Source organism: Coenobita brevimanus, chromosome 72 (genome assembly GCF_032717465.1).
Source record: "Coenobita brevimanus isolate Jiangsu-jjx chromosome 72, ASM3271746v2, whole genome shotgun sequence".
Lineage (NCBI taxonomy): Eukaryota > Metazoa > Arthropoda > Malacostraca > Decapoda > Coenobitidae > Coenobita > Coenobita brevimanus.
Genome location: NC_137025.1, coordinates 37,233,661 through 37,249,267, shown reverse-complemented (window position 1 = coordinate 37,249,267; position 15,607 = coordinate 37,233,661). Strand labels below are relative to the sequence as shown.

General features: G+C 40.8%; 1 protein-coding gene across 1 annotated transcript in view; it reads left to right on the top strand.

Moving 5' to 3' along the window:
• Positions 1–15,296, top strand: part of LOC145407101 (uncharacterized) — a 17,372-nt gene extending 2,076 nt beyond the window's left edge. The window contains exons 2-4 of the mRNA XM_080278123.1: positions 9,214–9,774; positions 10,189–10,353; positions 15,052–15,296. Of these exons, the coding sequence (XP_080134249.1) occupies positions 9,214–9,774; positions 10,189–10,353; positions 15,052–15,296 (971 nt within the window). The remainder of the gene's footprint in view (positions 1–9,213; positions 9,775–10,188; positions 10,354–15,051) is intronic.
• The last annotated feature ends 311 nt before the right edge of the window (positions 15,297–15,607 follow it).

The window sequence follows — 15,607 nt, the reverse complement described above, 5'->3', positions numbered from 1 at the left end:
GGATGCATAGGGCCTCGATGAACTCACACCACCACATCCTATCTTGTGCTAACTCCTCAAGATCTCCCCAACACTCATCTCCAGCTTCCCGTCTCATTGTCCTCACCCACGTCTCTTTTGGCCTTCCTCTACCTCTCCTACCAAGTGCCACCCACCCTGGTGTACCTCGTACTATTCCTTGTCTCCTATACACATGTCCTAGCCACTTCCATCGTGAGAATCTAACATATTCATCGATCGGCTGCACTCCCGTTATTTCTCTAATTCTACTATTTGGTATCCTTTCCCACCACTTAACTCCTAATATTCTTCTAAGTGCTTTATTTTCAAACACCAAGAATTTATTTTCCATAGTCACTGTGCTGTACCAAGACTCGTGTCCATAAATTAAGATACTCCTAACCATTACCTTATAAAGTTTGATTTTTGTATGCACAGAGAAATTGTTATTATTCCAAATATTTTTAAGCATTCCCATTGCCTGATTAGCCTTCTTTTAACCTTTCCTCGAATTCAAAGTTCAAAGAACCATCCTTGGCTAAATAAGTACCTAAATATTTAAACCTATCAACTTGCTTTACAACCATACCTCCAATTACACATTCCTGCGCATTTTCCATATTCATATTGATTATTTCAGTTTTTCCACAATTAATAACCAAACCCACCTTGCGACCTTCACTCACCAAACAGTCCAACACACTCTGCATCTCTTCTGGCCCATCACAAATCAAAACTATATCATCTGCATAATCTAAATCCAAAAGTTTCCTGTTCTCTCCCCAAAGTATACCTGCACCGGTTTCTGTTCCAACGCGTTTCATAATGTAATCAATGACCAATATAAATAGTAAAGGCGATAGAACACCACCTTGAATTACTCCGGACTTGACTTCAAACGAGTCACTCAGACAACCATCAACCATCACGTTACAAAATGTGTCCTCATGCATGTTCATAATGACCCTCACAAACTCCTCTGGTATTCCATAATGTCTCATGATCTTCCCCATAGTCTCTCTCGAAACACTATCAAAAGCCTTTTCAAAATCAACAAAACAAAGACTTAACGGTACTCTCATTTCATTAACTTGCTGCATCAAATGCCTAACTATAAAGATCTGATCATTGCAACCACGTCCCTTTCTAAAACCAGCCTGTTCATCCCTCAGAATACCCTCAACCACCGGCTCCAACCTATTTAACAACACTCTACTGAAAACTTTCAAAGCTATCGGTGACAAAGAGATTCCCCTCCAATTACCACATTCACTAAGGTTTCCCTTCTTCGGAACTTTAACAATTACACCATTCTTCCAAACTGATGGTAGTAACCCCGTCACCCATATCTTATTGAATAGCTTGGTCAAGATCATTATTAATCTATCCCCCTCCACTTTAAACATTTCCGGAAATAAACCATCCTCCCCTGGTGCCTTATTATTCTTTAACTGTTTTACTGCTTTCTTCACTTCTGCAAGCCTCAACTCTCCTGTTTCTATATTTAAATCTTCCTGAGCAGACGGTATATCCTCTTCTGGTGGTATTGGTCTATTAAGAACTGTCTCAAAATGCTCTTTCCATCTGTTTTTAATATCTCCATCTTTGGTCAATAGATTTCCTTCCCTGTCTCTAACTGGTATTTCCTTGCGTTTACCTGCATTACCACTCAGTTCTCTAATCGATTCATATGCTATTCTTTGACTCTGTCCATCATTTTTGTTTATTAAGATTTCAGTCTCTGCAACCTTTTCATCCACACATCTTCTTTTATCTCTCCTAGCTAACCTTCTTACTTCTGAATTCAAACTCCAGTACGCAGCTCTTGCTAATTCAATCTCTCGTTCATCAACGCATTGCATCTCACTCCTCAATTTAGCCTCACCTCTCTTTTTTATCATATCCCACGTTTCCTCTGATATCCATTTCTTTCTCCTGAATCTATGTCTCCTTCCAATCGTACATTCAGCAGTCTCATGCAAAACTTTGTTCACATCCTCCCACATCTCATCTACACTTCTCTCCCCCTCTTCCAACGTTTCCAACACCAAAAACCTATTTCTGCATTCTAATCTGAATTCCTCCTTTTCTTCTCCTTCCCATCTAAGCTTAACAATATCGTATCTACCAACACCAGATTTTTCCTTCTTCTGATTTTTAAGTTTAAACCTTATTTTTGCAATGCTGAGTTGATGGTCACTACCAATATCCGCTCCCCGTTTAACATGAACATCTAGCAGAGAACTTCTATGCCTCCTACTGATAGCGATGTGATCAATCTGATTTTTATATTTTCCACACGGCGACACCCAAGTTGTCTTGTGTATATTGCAATGCTGAAAGAGTGTGCCCCCGATGACTAAGTCATTTGCTAGACAGAAGCTTCCAAACCTCACTCCGTTTTCACTCATCCTACTACCAACTCCCATCTTACCCATACATGCCTCAAATCCCTCATTTGAACAGCCCATTACTGCAATAAAGTCTCCAACGCAGATCAAAACATCATGTCTAGGTACCCTTCCTACTCCTTCTTGCAACTTTTCATAAAATGTGTCTTTCCTTTCATCGAGTGCATCATTAGTAGGTGCATAACACACAAACAGACTGATGTTGCCATGATTTGATTTAAACCGTGCGTATAACAATCGCTCATCTATAGGATCCCACTCACATAAAGCCTTATTTGCCTTACAACCCAGCAACAATCCTACTCCCTGGTAATGCATTCCGTCCTGTCGGCCAGATATCAATAAACGTATACCATCCTCCAAATCCAACTTATCGACTCCAGTTAATCTAGTTTCTGTCAGAGCACAAATATCAAGTCCGTAATTTTGAAAAACCTTCACTAACTCATCGATTTTACCGTCATGATTTAGCGTTCTCACATTCCAGTTACCAATTTTAATTGTATTTTTTGCATTGACAAAGGAATTAGATTGTAATTGAGGCAACCGTGAGATTCTTAGCACCCCCTGCCCATTTAAGGGCTGCACGGGACTGGGGGCCATTATTGTTCTTTCAGAGTCCATCAAGGTTTCTTTGGCTAACTTCCTGAACACCTCGCCATTGTGTTGCAGTCGCAGTAGGCAGCTAACTTGCCTGATTGCCCACACCCGAAAGACCCAGCTATGCTGTAGCCAGTCACGTGCCGGCATGCTTCCCAGCCATTTCACTCTTAAGGAGTTCCTCTGCCTGAGAAAGCAACCACCCCCCTGCTCCCGAGGGCTTTTGATCTGTGTAGGTAGAGGGCGATCACTCCCTCACTAGCCATATACAGTGTATATACAGTGTATAGGCTACACTCACCCAAATATTAAATCAACTGAATCTTGATCGATTAAACTTTTTTTTTTTTTTTTTTTTTTTTAACAAATGAATTGCATTCATCTAGAACTAAAAATTATTTGACCTGAGGTGAAATGAAGTCGATGTTTATCTGAAATAAATAATCATTGTAACTGAAATGCTGAAGAATTTTACTTTGATGGCACTGGGTATGAATTAGAAATAATACATGCTAGGAGAAGCGACCATCATCCACCCACTTAGTGTGGTGGTACTCTGTTTCAGGGTAGATTCGCAATAAATGGACACCCAAATGGTTTCCTGTAAACCAGGAAATCATTACAACACTGGGTAGTAACCTTATAACCAACCAACACGTGTACCCTACAACAAGTGGGCTGGCGAAGGGTTAGTGTCCCTCCCCAGAACACAACTACCTAAAAATACAGACAAGAAGCCTAGGACCAGGACTGACCAACAGGTAACGACTAAGAACCGAACAAAAAACATGGTACGGACTGCGACATGGAATGTAAGGGATGCTGATGATGAGGTGAAAGAGAAATTGTCCAGGTGCTTGAGGGTGCAACAGTGGACAAACTTGGAATAATTAAGACTAAATTGAGGGGTTAGAGTGTGAGAGATAGGGTGTATAGATGGTGTATATGTGCGGGAGTATGTGAGAATTATAGGGCAAAGGAAGGAGTATGTATTGATGTGTGCAATAGATGGAAGGAGAATATAAGAGAGTATAGATCAGTCGACTCAAGGATTGTGTGGAAAAGATTGAAAATAGGACTACAAATATGGGCAATTGTGTGTATGTGCCAACGCAAAATCGTGCAAGTAGAGTGAAAGAAGAGTTCTAGGCAAATGTGGAAGAGTGCATGGAAAACTTTAAAAGGAATGAGAGAGTGTTTTGAATGGAGACACTGATGGAAAAGCAGGGAATGTGAAAATGGATGGAGTAGTTGGTGAGTTATGGGGTGTGCTTGGAGAAATGCGTGAGAATGGCAGTGCTTTAGTGGACATTTGTACTGGGAGGGGGTTGGTGATAGCCAATACCCTCCTTAGACACAAAATCATCCACAGGTATACGTGGCGAGTGATGACAAGGGTGAGCGGTGAACTGAATGAACGGAGGGCAATGACTGATTAGTGTGTGGATGACAGAATTAGAAGGTGTGTAATGGATGCACGAGCATACAGAGCTTGGGGGAGTAGCTTTTCCGACCACCACGTGGTGGTGGCGAAAGTCAAGGGTCAAATGTAATGGACGAATAGAAAGAGGGAAGTTTAGGAAGAAGTTCATGCAAGGAGGGTAGAAAGGTTACAAGAGGATGGAAAAAAGGTAAAATATAAGAGAGAAGTGGAGGGACAATTGGGTAAATATGATTTGGAGCAGATCGGGGAGGTGGAAGGTGTGTGCAAGATATTCACAGAAGAAATCTGTGCAACATGTGAGGTGGTATGTGGGGTGAAGAGAAGAAGAAACGGAGTGCAAGGAACAGCATGGTGGACTAAAGAGGCGAGACAAGCTATGGCACAGAAGAAGAACGCATATACTGAGTGTATGGGAAGCAGAGGTGTGGAGTAAGTTGAAAGACAGAAGAGAGTGTTATACTGTAGGTAGAGAGGAAGAGAGTGGTGAAAGATTAGTAAGACAGAGTAAGAAGAGAGTGGATGAGGAATTTGGAAGGACTTTGAGGGAATGTTCTGGGAAGAAGTGAAGAGAGTAAGACAATGTGATAAAGAATTTAGCTGGAGAGTGAAATATAAATATGGTATATTTCTTGTGGAGAGGGAAGAAAAAGTGAGCAGATGGAGAGAACACTTTCAAAAACTGTTTAACACAGAGAATGAAAGAAATGCGAGGATAAGTGGCTGGGGAATGACTAGGAGAAGAAGGGAGGTTAGAAGAAATAAGTAGAATTGAAGTAGTGGAAACAATGAAGAAAGTCAAAATGGGGAAAGCCCCAGGAATTGATCGAATGTGTGGTGAAATACTAAACCATAGGGGAGAAATTGTACTAGAATGGATATGGAAGATGTACAGATTGACCTGGGTGGAAGGTAGAGCCCCAGAGGAAGTGGAAATCAGGTAGAATTATTCCCCTGTACAAAGGAAAAGGGGAAAAAGAAATGTGTGGTAATCATAGGGGTATTAGTCTTCTCAGTGAAATAGGTAAAGTATAGGGTAGGATACTTACTGAAAGAGTTAGGGATATGACAGAGGAATTAATTAGTGAAGAACAGGGAGGTTTTAGGAAGGGAAAAGGTTGCTTAGATCAGATATTCACTCACACGTTTTTAGTGGAGAGGTTTCTAAAGAATGGAAAGAAATTATATGCGGCGTTTATGGATTTCAAGAAAGCATATGACAGGGTGGATAGACAAGGAATGTGGAAAATACTCTTTAAGAATATATGGAGTAGACGGGAAGTTCTTGAATGCCTGTAGAGCGCTTATGAGAGGGGGCTAAGGCTGCAGTGCATGTGGATTGGAAATTGGTGAACTTTTCTGCCTAAATGTTGCATTCAAAACAAGGATGTGGGATGTCTCCATGGTTGTTCAATCGGTATATAGAATGGGTTACAAAAAAGATACAAGGCAGGACAGTGAATGTTGGAGAGGCTTCAATGACAGAGGGCAAACGTTTGGAAACTCCATGTACTCTTGGTTGCAGACGATACTGTATTATTAAATGAAGACGAAGAGGAAATGAAGGATTTGGTGAATGAATTCGGACGAGTGTGTAAGAAACGGGATCTAAAGGTGAATGTAGGGAAGAGTAAAGGTAGGGTCTTCGAGAGAAATGAAGTCACTGGATGTACAGTGATATTGGATAATGAGGAAATAGAAAATGTAAGTGCATTTAAGAACTTGGGTAGTGTGATGAGTTAGGATGGAAGTTTAGAGGGTGAAGGGCTTCAAAGGGAACAACAAAGAAGATAAGTTGCTGGTTCTTTGAAAGCAGCGATAAGGGACAGGGAATTGAGCATGGAAGTAAGAAAGTCGCCGCATGACAATACTGTGATCCCAACCCTAACGTATGGAACTGAAGCTTGGACCTTGTTGGAAGGACACAAGTCAAGACTGAGAGTAGTGGAAACGAGATATCTGAGAGGAGCATGTGGAGTTACATGGAGAGACAGACTGACAAATAAGGAATTGAAAGAACATTGTGGTGTGGATGTGTATATGATAGAAAGAGTTATGAGAAATACATTGAGGTGTGATAGAAAGCATTACGAAAAATACATTGAGGTGGTTAGGTCCTGTGGAGAGGATGCGAGAGAATTAGGAGAGTATATGCGAGTGAGGTGGAGGGGGGAGAGGGAGGGGGAAGCCAAAGATAAGATGCAGGGATGGAGTTGAGAGGTATATGAGAGAGGGGGGTGTGGACTGGGAGCTGGGCAGTGAAATAGCTGGCGACGGGGCGACATGGAGGCGATTTGTTTGTGGCCACCCCTTACGGGATTAAGACGTCTGGCAATAGATAAACAGATAGACAGACGATGGAAATGATCCCCAGTTTGGCCCCAGGTGCTTAATCTCTTATTTTGACATTAGTTTTATTTTGTGGTAGGTGGTGACCATCATCCACTCACTTGACGCAGTGCTGCCTACATCTTCCTTCATGTTTATCATTCTTTTTCTGTGTCTACCCTCCGCTCTTCCTATTTTTCCATGTTTCCTGTCACTTTTTATTACTCCTCTTTCCTTTTTAGTTGGCTTTACATTGAGTGACAAGCCTAATGATTTCCTGAAGGACAGGAAACCATTTACAGCGCTGGGTGGCAACCATATAACAATCCTACACGAGCTCCCTACATGTCAACAAGTGGGTTGACGGAGGGTTAGTGCCCCTCCCCGTAAAACCAGTCAAAGACAAACAGTCACCCCTTTTGGGATTATGGTTTCAGGCTATAGATAAATACGTAATTATATATTATTATTGGTACTAAAAAACGACTATTTTTCACAGAAGAAATATTTTGAACGGGATTCCTCTAACCTCCCTCACTACGTCAGGTGTTCCCTCGCGTGTTGTAGGTACGGCTTTGACAGTGCTATCGATGTCCATCTTGCATCATTTATTGAAGTCTCACTCCCACTGCCACATCCACGCTCACATCAGCACTCTGAAACGTTCTCCAGACATTAAATCTTATGAGGGTTTCTAATGGGGTCACCCTGCATATCATTTCAATTGTCCCTTCCAGTCTCACAACGTAATTAACTCACATATCCAGCATGTGGTAGGTGTGGGTGCCCATCATCCACCCACTTAGTGTAGTGGTACTCTGTTTTTAGGGTAGCTTTACGCTGAGTGGCAAGCCTAATGATTTCCTGTACACCAGGAAAGCATTTTTAACGTTGGGTGGTAACCTTATAACCAACCAACACGTGTTCTCTAAGTGACAATAAGTGGGTTGGCGGAGGATTAGTGCCCCTCCCATGGAAAACAACTAACTAAAAATACGAACAAAAAGTCTAGGACTAGGACTGACCAACAGGTGACGACTAAGACAGAACGAAGTACATGGTACTAATTGCGACATGGAATGTAAGGGCTGCAAATGATGAGGTGAAGGAGTGATATTGTCGAGGTGCTAGAGGGTACAAAAGTGGATGTATGTGGATTAACTAAAATTAGATGGGGAGGTGAGAGTTTGAGAGAATGGAAGTACAGATGGTGTATATGCGCCGGAGTAAGTAAGAATGAGACGGCAGAAGAAGGAGTGTGTATAATTGTTGTGAGTAACAAATGGAAGGAGAATAAAAGAGTGTATGGATCAGTTGGCCCAAGGATTGTGTTGGTAAGACTGAAAGATGGACTAGAAATGTGGGCGATTGTGTGCGTATATGCGGCAATGCAAGATCATGTAAGCAGAGTGAGAGGAGTTCTGGACAAATGTGGAAGCATGCATGGAAACTTTTGAAAGGAATGAGAGAGTGTTTTTGATTGGAGATATGCAAGGAAAAGTAAGGAATGTGAAGGTGGATGGAGCAGTTGATGAGTGGGGTGTGCCTGCAGAGGTGGATGAGAATGGCAGTGCTTTACTGGACATCTGTGCTGGGAGGGGGATTTTTTTTTTTTTTTTTTTATGTGTCCGACTCAGGGCATAGGCTCCACAGCCTGCTCTCAATGCCCAGTAGTCCTCCTACATACAATACTCCTCTCTACATATCACCACTTTGGCGCTAACACCCACCGTCCATATTGAATACATGCTAGGGCTGTCTCATACAGGACAGGACTGGTGTATTGGTTTCAGTCTAATGAACATTTTGGATAAACAGATAATTGAGGTGTTCCTCACAGGCGCAATTCAGTGTAACATGAATATATATATATATATATATATATATATATATATATATATATATATATATATATATATATATATATATATATATATATATATATATATATACATGTATATATACATGTATATATATATATATATATATATATATATATATATATATATATATATATATATATATATATATATATATATATATATATATATATATATATATATATATATATATTAAAATTAGGTATCATTGAAGTTTTACCAACAAGTAGCATACTGTTTCTTCATATACGTGAATACTTTCACTGTAGTCACTGTAACAAGGTACACCGAGAAATGACGAAAAACTTATTTTCTTTCCTTACTGAATAACTATATTATGACACCACTAAGCAAATTTGGTCAACTTTTCCATTTTTACGTTTTCATGGGAAAAGCAGCCAAATAATAGACGTCAAGGAGCATAATGAGAATCAACATTTGGGACTTAGGTAAAAATGACTGGATGACATAAATTACTTTGTTCTGAAATGCCAAGCAAACATTTTGCAGACTTCTTTTTCTCGTTCTGGTCCTGACTATAACTTTATTTCAGGATACGAGAGAGACGGTGTACATGGGGTGGTCAGCGTGGACAAAGTGCTGCAAATATTAAGGCAGGTCAGCGAAGAACTGGCACTTTTGAAAGAAAGTCACACTACCGTGCGAACGAACCAGGCCAGTTTACAAAACAGCCTCAGTGTGTTGCAACATTCCCAGGCCATCTTTGTGGAAAATATGTCCACACTACAGCGATGGTATCTGATGCTGCAAGAAAAACTAGAAAAACAGAAATTATTGCAAGAGACAGTCTCCTGCGAAGAGTGTATTGGTGCCTTAAATCAAAATGTTGCTTCCTTACAAAAGAAACAGGCCACCTTTGATCAGAACCTGACCCTCATAAAAGAGGAAAACACCATTATACAGCAGAACCACGCCTTCTTGGGAGAGAGTGTGGCTGCATTAGAACACAACCTCACCAACTTCCTTGAAAGACAAGAAAAACAAACAGCTGTTCTGCAGGAGGAAATCGACACCATACAAACCAACCTGGCCTCAGTTCAAAGCAAGTTTGTCTGGATGGAGAAAAATCTGACACAACTACAAACAGGACAAGGTTAGTTTTGTCTTTCGCTGAACACTGCCAATAGTTTCTTCTTAGTCATAGGCGAAATACGTCATTAAGTAACGGCTATGTGTAACAGCTGCAAAAAAGGAAAAGTTTTTTGATCACAGAACGATCAGGGGTAGCAAAAAATTGGTGGGTTGGGTGGTAAGGAGTGGGTGTGATAAGATAGCATGGTGGTTGGTGTTGTGGGTCTGTGTACCTGGCAGTACATCCTATAAGTATCAGGGCTGTAGGTTGGTTTAAATAGGGGGAACTCTGTATAGGCATGGTAAGGTCTAAACCAAAATTTTTAAACGGAAAAACATGGAAGTAATCGTGCACCTCTTTCATGTACCTGTATTTAAAGGGAATCATTAGACTTGCATCAAACTATTCCCACACAGTTACAAACTCCTGTTTCAGACAAGGTATTTATGCACGATGGTCAGAAGTTCTACGTACACACTGCGGGTAAGCTGAACTGGCACGCTGCTCGGCAGTGGTGCCAGACTAACTGGAATAGCGACCTGGCTCAACCCATCGGGGACCTGGATCGCTTCATGAAGGAAGTCGCTGCCCGGGTCAAAAGTAAGCAATTGGGAACTATTTTAACTTAACCTAACCATAGGCCGATCAAGTGACTGATGATTTGTGGATGAATGATGGCTGGTGATGATAATGATCAATGACTGAATGATGAATAATTAATGATGATGAAATATAGTAATATCGAATAAATAACTGATGGACAGTCTAATGAATTTATGTTGAGTGACGGATGATGAAAGTGGCTGATGACTGACTGACGAATATTTATTGGTGATGATGGTTGATTCACTGATGGATATCAACTGATGATGACAGGTGATGAGTGACTGGTGACGATGGATGATGATGATGATAATGATGATGATGATGGAGGATAGTGACGCTGAATAAATAATTAATGGACGGTTATGATGGATGACGATTGATTGGTGGATGATGAAGGTGGATGATAATTGACTGTTGGGTGATTGAAGGATAATGATTGATGATAATGGATGATATTTGACTGATGGATATAAGTGATGATGGATGATGTTTCACTGATGTCTATCGATTGATGATGATGGAAAATGTCAGATAAGCATCAGTTGACGTTGGATGATGTTTGATTGAGAGATATCAATTAATGATAATTTATGTTTAATGGGTGGATATCAATTGACGACGATGGATGATGTGTGACTGATGGATATCAATTGATGATGATAGAGGATGTTTGATAGATGGATATCAACTGCTGTTGATGGATGATATTTAATTGATGGATATCAAAGGATGATGAATGATGTCAGATTGATCGATATCAGTTGATGATGATAGATGATTTTTGATTGATGGATACCAACTGATGATGATGTTTGATTGACAGATATGAACTGATTATTTTTATTATACAAGGAAGATGGAACCAAAGGCCAGAAGTCGACAAGGCTGATCCTTCCAAGTAAAAATGAAGACAATATAATAGAGAGCTAAAATCAAGATTCGTTCATTTCGAGATGCCTGATGACACTGTTTGAAAGAGAAGGTCAGAGGTAAAGGGAAATATAGACAGAAGATGACAGCTGCAGATCTGACCTATTGCATACATGAAAGCATGGGAGTAACTGTTAACTCTTGCAATAGAGGGTCGGGCAGAAAAAAAAAAAAAAAGCTTGGGAGCTAGACCGGTGCTACACGCCCGCCGTAGTGGTGGAAGGATGCAAGTAGACAGTTCAGAGAAGCAGAGATCATTGAAGCAGCGACAGAAAAAAGATAAAGATGCAACAGTATGGCAAAAAGACTGAGGTTGAAAGGAGCCAGTAAGAGGAGGAGAGTTAATGAGACCAAAAGCCGTAGCCTCCAACTTCTTGAGAAGAGCTGTATGTGGAAAGCCTCCCCACAGAATGTTGTACTCTACAAAGGAGCGAATAAAACCCATGTATAAAGTCGACACTGTGCAGGGGTAGTGAAGGCATGAACTCGACCTAACATACATAATCTCTTGAAAGCAGATTTTACAAGAGAGGTGGTATGATCTTTCCAAGATGAATCACGAGAGAATGAAACCATAAGTACATTCGAAGATGAGGCGGGATTGAACTGAATATTAAAAAAAAAAAAAATGAGGATTCTTTTGTGGAATATTTTGTTGGGTCAAAATATGTAAAAACTTAGTTTTTGATGCATTAAAACAACAAAATTACTTTAACCCGAGCTAGAGATATGAGCCAAGTCAGACAAAACACGTGCCATAGCCTTGTTTATTGAAGTAACTGCTGAGATCGATGCTGCAAGAAGCGAATGGAAAGGTGAAGGATGGAGTAATCCGCGTATGAGTGGGTAGGGTTGGATGCACACCTTAGAAGGTCATTAATGAATAGAGGGAAGAAAGTTGGTGATAGGATGGAACACGGAGAAACACTATTGTTGAGTGAAAGAGGACAAGAACAGTGACGGTTTACGACAACAGCTATAGAATGACCAGAAAGGAGGCTAGGGATTAAGACAGTGATAGGTGGAGAGAAGCCGTATGAGGGTAGATTGGAAATTAAAGATTTATGCCGGACTCGATCGAAAGCCTTCGAGAGGTCAAGTACAATGGCAAAGCTTTCGCCAAAGCCCCTAACAGAGGATAAGCAGCAGTCTGAAAGGTAGGTGAGATCATCAGTGAAGCATCCCTGGCAGAGCCCATACTGACGGTCGAAAAGTAGTTTATGATTGGAAATGTGTTTTACTTCTTTTTTAAGAATATATTAAAAAACTTTTGAAATACAGGATGTTAAAACAATTGGGAGAAAGTTAGAAGGTTAGGAATGGTCACCCTTATTTGGGACACGCTCAGTGAGAGCAAACTTCCAGCAAAAAGGAAAAGTTCGAGTTCACAGACAAACACGAAAGAGTTTACCTAGGCAGTGAGCATGCACAAATGCACAGTTCTTGATGACAACAGGAGGGACCCCATCAAGTCCATATACCTTGTTAGTATTGAGGCAAGTGATGTCATAAAGCACATTTATTGAAGAAATTTTGTCAGCCTTGAGGAAGTCCGAGGGAGGAAGTGATGGACAAACAGCACCAGAATCGTGTAAGGTGGAACTGGAGGAGAAAGTCTGAGCGAAGACGTCTGCTTTATCAGGAGGAGTAAAAGCTACAGAGTCATCAAAGCAAAAAAGAGGAGAGAAGGATGATGAAGTAAAGTTGTGTAAGCAATAATCATCCTCGAAAAAATCAAAGAAACAGTACTTTAGGGCCTCCCAATCAATAGCTCAGAAGTGCCACAGCTGCTGCTTCTTAGGAGGGTCTACAGACCTTACTGGTGTGATAAGACAGGTTAAGGTGATAAGGTTATGATCAGGGAAGCCCAAAGGAGAGAAAACATTAACAGCATAAACAGAAGGATTACTTGTGAGGAAATGGTCAAGTATGTTCGATTTCTCTCCAAGGCAATCAGGGATACGGGTAGGGTGCTGTTGAAACTACTCTAGGTCATAAGGATATAAAAGATGTAGACTTGTTCACCAGGTGGATCAGTGTAAGGGGAGGATAGACAAATTTTGCGGATAACGTTGAAAATAATTAGAAAAGAGATTTCAGAGTAAGAGGAAAAGTATAGGATGTGTTATATCTTTGATGTAAGACAGTCAAAGAATTTTTCAGTGTCAGCAGACTCTGGGGATAAGTACACAACACATATATATTTAGACAGAGAATGGCAGGATAGCAGAAGCCAGAGTGTAGAGAATTGAGATTCATGTTCAGGAACACAAGTGCAAGATATGTTGTTGCACATATATACACAACAGTCAACTTTGGCTTTGAAGTGAGTTTGGAGGATACATAAAAGGGTTTGCTATCAGTTGCCTCAAGTAGCTGAGTCTCTGTAAGGAAGAGAAGGTGAGGTTTAGAACAAGAGAGGTGGTGTTCAACTGAGAAAGAATGGAGGAAAGGCCACTAATGATGCAGAAATAAACAAGAAATTAGTCAGATTGTGGTTCCAAGCATCCCTCATGGTAGTCACCGGGAGAGGGGCGGATGGTGGGCTTTCATGGACCTTTTCCCCAACCCCGTTGGGACTCCATGAATGAATGATGTTTAATTGATGGATATCAATTGATGATGAATGTTTCATTGATGGATATCAATTGATGGTGATGGATATGTTTCAGTGATGGATATAACTAGGTGATGATGAATAATGTTTGATTGTGGTTCATCAAACTGATGATGATGATTGATGTTTGACATGTGGATATTAGTTGATCACGACGGATGATGTGTGACTGACGGATATTAATTGATGATGACAGATGATGTATAACTAATGGATAACAATTGATTATGGAGGATGTTTGATTGATGGATATCCATTGATGATGATGGATGATAATTATTTGATTGATGGATTTCACTTGGAAATGGATATCAGTTGATGGTGATGGGGAATGTTTGATTCATGGATATCAACTGACGATGAATGATGCAGAGGAACGGCTTTCTTACTACCACACAGAACAATATCAAACACTTTGTCGTAGGGTCTAGGTTGCATATGATTGATTCACTACAACATAGTGTATCGCAAGGGTATGTTGTGAGAGAGCGGAGTACCACGCTCTGTGCCAAGTGAGCGATGGATATTAATTGATAATGATGGAGCATGTCTGACTGATGAATATCAATTGATATTGATGGAGGATGTCTGAATGATAGATATCAATTCACAATGGATGGTGTTTGAGAAATGGATATCAATTTATGATGATGAAGTATGTGGGATTGATGGCTATCAAGTGATGATGGATGACGACTCAGTGATGGATCATGACTGATGTCACTGGATGTGATGGGTGATTGATGATGAAGGATAGTAATGATGGATAAATAATTGATGGACGTGATGATAGATGGAGGATGATATCTGATGGATGACGAAATTGGATGATGACTGACGGATGGATAATTGACTGGCGGATACTGATTGATGATAATGGTTGATGTCTGACTGATGGATGATGTTTCATTGAGGGATATTAGCTGATGATGATGAATGATTGAATGTTAGGTGATGATTGATTGATGGATGATGACTGGATGATGTATGATGATTGATGATGGAATGATGGATGATGACAATGGTTGATGATGAAAGATGATGATAATGACGACGATGGTTGATGATGAAGATGTATGATGATGATGATGTTGATAATGAACTGTGGCTGATGATGTATGGCTGATGTACTTTTCATGTTGCAGAAATACCACCAACAACTTGGCAACAAGTGTGGTTTGGTGTGAGTGACCTGCAGCAGGAGGGCCAGTGGGTGACACTTGATGGAACGAACTTAAATGATGGGATTCCTTGGGGACACGGTCAGCCAGACAACAAGGGTGGAATAGAGCACTGTCTCGGGGTCGTCTGCAACATTGATAAAGAAACTTTCATGAACGATGCAGCTTGTTCAGAATCACATTACTTCGTGTGTGGACAATCAGAGTAATTTTGACCTATACAATAGTGATGAAGTGTTGAAGGGCAGCAGTGCTCGTGTGTGGGCAGTCACTGTAATGCTATTACCGCCTCATCACTAACTGAAGTCAGTCCTAACAGGTCCTTGCACACCGGTATCCTCTAAGCTTCATCCTCCAACCAGCTCCACCACCCTGCCTCCACCTCCTCCCGTATCATAACCCTACCTCCCCCTCCTCCATAACCCCACCCTGCCTCCACCTCCTCCATGTCCCCACCTTGCCTCCGTCTCCTTCATATCCCCACCCTGCCTCCACCTCCTCCCTTATCCTCAATCTACCT